Source organism: Dioscorea cayenensis, chromosome 14, assembly GCF_009730915.1.
Source record: "Dioscorea cayenensis subsp. rotundata cultivar TDr96_F1 chromosome 14, TDr96_F1_v2_PseudoChromosome.rev07_lg8_w22 25.fasta, whole genome shotgun sequence".
Classification (NCBI taxonomy): domain Eukaryota; kingdom Viridiplantae; phylum Streptophyta; class Magnoliopsida; order Dioscoreales; family Dioscoreaceae; genus Dioscorea; species Dioscorea cayenensis.
Window position 1 is genome coordinate 570,982 of NC_052484.1, and position 6,887 is coordinate 577,868.

The 6,887-nt window shown below is 34.1% G+C and overlaps 1 protein-coding gene across 1 annotated transcript; it reads left to right on the top strand.

Annotated features, from left to right (window-relative positions):
- Positions 1-251: 251 nt before the first annotated feature.
- Positions 252-4,658, top strand: LOC120275374 (synaptotagmin-3). The gene is made up of 12 exons (XM_039281921.1): positions 252-498; positions 1,553-1,651; positions 2,080-2,130; positions 2,217-2,340; positions 2,420-2,538; positions 2,605-2,706; positions 2,786-2,860; positions 3,097-3,173; positions 3,260-3,506; positions 3,593-3,955; positions 4,042-4,170; positions 4,261-4,658. Exons 1-12 carry the CDS (start codon positions 385-387, stop codon positions 4,387-4,389), a joined length of 1,629 nt encoding a protein of 542 aa, XP_039137855.1. The 5' UTR covers positions 252-384; the 3' UTR covers positions 4,390-4,658.
- Positions 4,659-6,887: the final 2,229 nt, after the last annotated feature.

Below are 6,887 nucleotides of genomic sequence, written 5' to 3' on the forward strand. Positions count from 1 at the left end.
TTTTAATTTATTAAACTTTTATTATAATTTCTTGTAATATTGTTTGAATTTATTATAATTTTATTATAATTTCTTGTAATATTTCTTAATTAGGTAAGGGGGTTTAAATGTTTGTAATTTAATAAAACTTAAGGGGCAAAATGGGAAATAAAACAGTATGAGGTCGAAATACGAAACCGTTGTTAATACACCGAGGCATTGTTTTGGCGGTTCTCTTCTCGTGAAAGAGTTTTCCACTTTGTCTCAATCCTCTCTCTCTCTCTCTCAATCTCTCTCTCTCTCTCTCTCTCGCTTCGATCCTCGTTGATATCTAAGCGCCGGCTTTCTTCTTCCTATCTTCTTCTTCTTCTCGTGATTCGATGCGTTGTTGTGGTTTTGGAGCTCATGGGGTTGTTGGGAACTCTATTGGGGATCATTGGATTCACCATCGGCGTCCCTCTCGGCCTCTTGCTGGGTTTCTTCATCTTCATCTACTCCAAGCCTTCCAAAGAATCTAAGGTACTGTTTCATCTCATCTCTCTGTTTTGATTCTTGGGTTTTAATCATTGAAGTGAGGAAATATGTAGTTTTGTTGTGTTTCTTGTTTTGTTAGTGAATTCAGATGTTATTTGATTTGAAATTAGTTTTATTTTGGGTTTTGATTGATTGGAAGTGATAAAGTTGTTACCTTTATTAATAATCTTCTTTGTTGCTGTACTTTTAGTCCTGGTTTTAGGTCGGGGGTTTTTTATTGGAGTTGCTTATTTAAAGTATGCACTAATCTATGTGCCATTTTTGAGGAGATTTCTCTTTTTTGATAAGCATTTTATTTTTGTTTATATGACACTGTGTGCTATTATTGTTCATGACTGTATTGTGCAGAGATGCTATCTTTTCTACTTCTTGGAAGGTTGTTGAATTTAGAGGGTATTTGATTGGAGATGAACTTAATTTTTTGCTTGTTGTTTGATAGGAAGTGATAAAGTTGCCGGCTTTATTCATCTTCGTTGTTTTTGTACTTTCGTTTCTGATTTTAGGTCTCGAGATGTGAAGATTTAATTGGAGATTCTTATTTACAGTCTGTGATGATCTTTATGCCATTTGGAGGGATATTTCTCTTTTGTAATGAGCATTCTGTTTTTGTTCTTATGGCATTCCTTTTCATTTTAATGAGCATTTTGTTTTTGCCAGAGGAGAAGTAGCTGTTTTAGATGCATTTTATTTTTTTTCATGCTTCTATTTTGGTTTAGTCACTGTATTTCCTAAAAATATTACTTCGCTTTTTGGTTTTTGGTTTTTGTTTAGAGTTGAAGAGATTACGCTTCTTATGAATCTCATGCGTTTGTTCTGTTGAATTTGATTCTTAAATTCTTTGTCAGAAGCACATGGTCTTGTTTTCAGGTTGCTTGCTAGCTCAGTTAGATCCAATGCGTTGTTTGTATTGAATTGCACACTTTCTCACGCTTGTTGATTTTGTTTAATGTCTGTATTTTTTAAAGATGTGCTTTATGCTGGTTATGGATCTCATTGTGCTTCTTTTGTTGAATTTGATTCACAAATGTTTTGATGACAGGAGCCAAGTATTAGACCAATTCATGAGTTTGATTCAAAGGAGCTGCATGCTCTACTTCCTGATATCCCATTCTGGATCAAGAATCCTGATTATGATAGGGTGAGTTGTTTCCCATTACTGTTATTCTTTCAAATTTATACTGGCCTGCCATTTTTTTTAATTTTGTACCGTACAACATGATCTTATTGTAAATGGAAACTTCAATTGAATTTGATATTCTCTATAATTTTATTTTCTCATAAGATCATGGTGCCCATTATCTTAATCTCATGAAATATATAGATTAATGCTATGAATCTTGGGCCAGTTTTAGGTTGTTTTGTATGAAGATTATGGTGTCGATCTTATCTGATTAGAGCTTTATTCCATTCTTATGGTTCTCATTAAAAAGTTGAATTATATTTTATTTGTTGAACTCACTGCTGTCAATTCTTTTCATTTGAGTACCAAAACTGTAATTGATTTTTACTCTGTGGCATTTGTGATTCTGAGCTTCTTCTTTCGTTTGTGTTTGTGTTTGTTTTCAGGTTGATTGGATGAATAAATTTGTTTCTGATATGTGGCCTTACCTGGATAAGGTCCTTCAAATCCCAAACATTCCATTTTCTCGAGTTTTTTCAAGAATCTTGTTTTTTTTTTACTGAATTTGATTGGAATCACATAGGCAATCTGTAACACAATCAGGAACACAACAAAGCCAATATTTGATCAATACATTGGGAAGTTCTGTATAGAATCTATTGAATTTGAGCACTTGACTCTTGGGACTCTTCCACCGATCTTTCATGGTGCGCGCTCGATTTATTCAGTGATTGATTGATTTATAAAAATATAAAACCTGATCACTTGTTTCTTTCGTGTTACCAGGTGTAAAAGTTTATGAAACTCAAGAGAGAGAACTTGTTATGGAGCCTGCAATCCGATGGGCGGGTAACCCAAATATTATCATATCTCTAAAGTTGCTATCCCTGAAACTTTCAATTCAGGTATTATATATTCCATACATTACTCAATATATTCATATTTTGTTTTAACAATTCCCTGCTCTTCAGCTTGTAGATTTTCAGATGTTTCTATTGCCCCGAGTTACTCTAAAACCGCTCGTGCCAAGTTTTCCATGCTTTGCAAATTTGAAAGTGTCGTTAACGGAGAAGGTTGGAATTTTATCATTGAAAGATCTTTTCAAGTTTGTTCATCCACATTATCCTGATCGGTTTGGTGATATCGCTGCAGCCGCATGTTGACTTCGGGCTTATATTTTTTGGAGCAGATATCATGGCTATTCCTGGTTTGTATCGCTTTGTTCAGGTTAGATGAAGTGTAGCTAAGAATTTTAATTGGCAAAACAAGCACAAGTATTTTATCAGCTAGAACACAGTTAATGGTAAATTTTATACATTGATTTCTACACGAATGGTCTTTGGTGACCAACAAACATGAACTTATGAAATGTAGAAAATGTCGAGCTTATTGATTCTTCTGTTCTCAAATTGTTGTTAGTTTATTGAGGTCTTTTTATTAATGATCTTTCCATCACATTACAGGAAACAATCAAAGAACAAGTAGCAAACCTGTACCATTGGCCCAATACTCTCGAAATACCCATCTTAGATAGTTCCAGGTAATCTTTCTGTTTGTATATTGGCTTCTCATTGTTTGTAACATTTTGAAAAGTAGCCTCTGAATCATCTGTATCTCTTGATGCAGAGCAACAAAGAAGCCAGTTGGTATATTACATGTGAAGATTGTTCGGGCATCTAATCTACGTAAGATGGATATCCTCGGTAAATCAGACCCTTATGTTAAGCTCAGCTTGACTGGAGAAAGACTACCTACAAAGAAAACTTCGATTAAGATGAGCAATTTGAATCCTGAATGGAATGAAAGCTTCAGACTTATTGTGAAAGATCCTGAAACTCAAGTTCTTGAGCTTCATGTTTTTGATTGGGAAAAGGTCTGAGTAGTTATTTTCTTTCAACTTACTTAAAAAACAAGGATGGTTTGTTTCATCGATGCTCTGCTGATTTAATGAAACAACAGGTCAAGGCACATGATAAGTTGGGAATGCAAACTGTGCCACTTAGTTTGCTTACTCCTTACGAGACAAAGGAATTAACTCTTGATCTTTTGAAGAACATGAATCCAAATGATCCTCATAATAAAAGAAACCGAGGAAAGATTGTGTTGGAGCTGACATTCAATCCTTTCAAAGAAGAACATGACAGGTTCAGTGGATTTACCGTCGAAGGGAAGAACAGCATCATTCGAAGGTCATCCACTAATTTATCATCAAATGGTGGAGTTTTATCAGTCACCATTGAAAATGCAGAAGATGTTGAAGGGAAGCATCACAGCAATCCTTATGCATTGCTTCTTTTCAGAGGAGAATATAAGAAAACAAAGGTATGGTTCATATACTAAAACAACAGATACAAAAATATTTTTAACTACATTGATTTCATCGGCATTGTGCATATTTTTATTTCAAGGTTATTAAGAAAAGCCGAGACCCGAGATGGAATGAGGCATTCCAGTTTATGCTAGAAGAGGAGCCAATTGATGAGAAAATTCACATTGAAGTTATGAGCAAAAGAAAAGGATTTAATTTCTATCCAAAGGTTTTATATCGAGAACCGAATCTTTTCCGGCTTGAATACTGAATCAAATATTGTCATTTTTTTAACTCTTTCTTGTTGTGTATACTGCAGGAATCACTGGGACATGTAGAAATTAATCTCACTGATGTTGTGAACAATGGTCGAATAAACGAACGATACCATTTAATAAACTCGAGGAATGGAGTGATACATGTAGAAATCAGATGGAGCACTGTTTGACAGAAGCAGTAAAAACATTGATGTAAATTGATTTTGTTGACAGTTATATTTTTACATAATTCAAATCATCAAACAAAGAGTTCAGACAAAAACTATGGCTCTTCAAGGTCCAATTTGTGGCCTAATCAGGCAGGTAGGATTTCCTTCTTTCGGAAAGGAGTCTTGTCCTGCTTGCCGGCTCTTAGAAACTGCTTCACCCACAAAGTTGTTACAGGCAAGGATACTCTTTTTTGGAAAGATGGTTGGCTTGAGGGCTGTGCTCCAATGAATTTGTGGCCGGAGAAGTTCAGGGCCAGCCATTATCCTAACGGTACGGTTCATGAGCTTCTCCATCTGTTAAACGAGCACCCTTTTACTGATTATGAATTGATCAGCCAGATTCGCGTGAGATTGCGGACTGCTGATAGTAGGTTAGTGGATAAAAAACGGTGGAGATGTAACGGGAACGGGTTGTTCTCGGTGAAGTCTTTCTATAATTTCTTAATCGACGGGGGGCTCCGTTGCCTGATGCCACGGTTCTTTTGGCGTGGGGATTGTCCTAAAAAAATCAACTTTTTCAACTGGCTTGTGTGGAAAAACCAAATTCTGACTTTGGATAATCTGGCGAGAAGGAGGTGTAACAGGTTTCCTACTGAACCTGACACCTGTGTCTTATGCCATGCTGGTACTGAGTCGATTGACCACTTGTTCATCCACTGTCCTTTTGCAAATCATGCATGGGATTACTTTGCTACTATTCTGCGGCTACCCAGTTTACCGTATTTAATTGAGGATCTTTGGGGTCGGTGGTGGATGTGTTTGCATTATGATAGAAGGCCTTTCAGAGACTTAGTAGCGAAAGCTTTAATTTGGAATATCTGGCTTACTAGGAATGATTGTATTTTTAATGGCAGTGTTTTGCCTGCTCACTATCTCATTGTGAAAATTGATCGTGTTCTTGTATCTTGGTGCTCTTCTTTTGCAGAGGGTGCTAGAGCGAAGATGGAGGATGACATCAGCACTGTTAAAAGAAGTCTGGAGTTTCTTGGACCGCGTGCTTAGGATATTGGTGAGACTCGGACCTTTGAGGAGGCGCACATTCCAGACTCTGGCTAGTTACTGAGTGTTAGTGTTCTAGTGGGCTTCTGCCCGTTTTGTTGTTCTTCTTTTGTTGTACTGTTCTACATCTAGTGGTTGATATCTTTTGTATATTCTTTTGCTTTAATATGAAGTGGTTTATCCACATTTATTAAAAAAAAAAATTCAGACAAAAAGTTTTAGACATATCTTTTATGTGTTTTGTTTACAAAGCAATGAAAGTTGTTAGAATTGTATGCAGAGACATGAAAGCATGTGAATGATGCCCTCTTTTAATGAGAACCTCAATAATGCTCATTATAAAGACTTCTTTTAAAAGATTAAAGCATCTCTTTTTTTTTTTTAAAACGAAAAGTTATGTTCTTTTTATCTTAGAGCACATATGCTTAGCAATTTGATAGCTATCATTATCCCTGGCATATACCTCTCTTAAATCTTTCTAATTTGGCCCAAAAAAAAAGTTGTGTATATATATATAAGTCTAAAATATTGAACTTATATTATATTTTGTTTTTCCTTTATTCATTTCTTACTTTTTTTTATTAATTTCAAAGAGTTATGTATAATTATGAAAAATTAGAAGAGGTACTCTAAAATCATAAAATTTAATGGAGGTGCATGTGTATATATATATATATATATTGAATTATATATATATATATATATATGGAATAATAAGAAGAAGAATAATGTAAACTAATAATTGTTGCTAGAGAATCATGTTAGAGAGAAAGAAACTACAAAGGGTCTTTCAATGCAAGGCTCCAATACTTTCATGATATAAGCAACATAAAAGTCTCATGTAGGCTTTTCTAAAGATAAAACTTTAGTGATATTGTGAATATAAAAAGTAGATAAAAAAAGTGATAACAATATAATATATAGAGTGCATGATCCACGAATGGTGGAGGTAGATTGTCATAAGAAAGAAAATAAAAAATAATAATAATAGGTTGTAAATCCGTTTCTAAATTTTGGAAGGAGAATTATTTTGTTGTGAATTTGTTGTTAAATTCTGAAATAAGCTAGTAATGAAATAAATTCTATTGCAGAATTTAATAATGATTTTGAAATTAAATAATTTCCACTATAATTTTAAAATTTGGAAACAAAATTTATTCCGTTATAAATCCATTGCTAATATATGAACTAGATTGCTATTTCATTTGTAATAAATTAGCAGTTCTTTTTAGAAACAGAAAAACTCCATTCTAATCTGTTGCTAAATTGAATTAGCAACCAATTAAAAATGAAAAATATTTTTTGTAAACTGTAGTTTTTTTTTTGCAGTGCTAGTGACACTTCAGAAATAATAGTACATAAGATCATCTATCCTCATTAAAAATGACTTTAATCAGGTCAAGTATTGATTCTCATTTTCCTGGAATCACGGTAAGAAAACCAAGAAATTCAATGCTCTA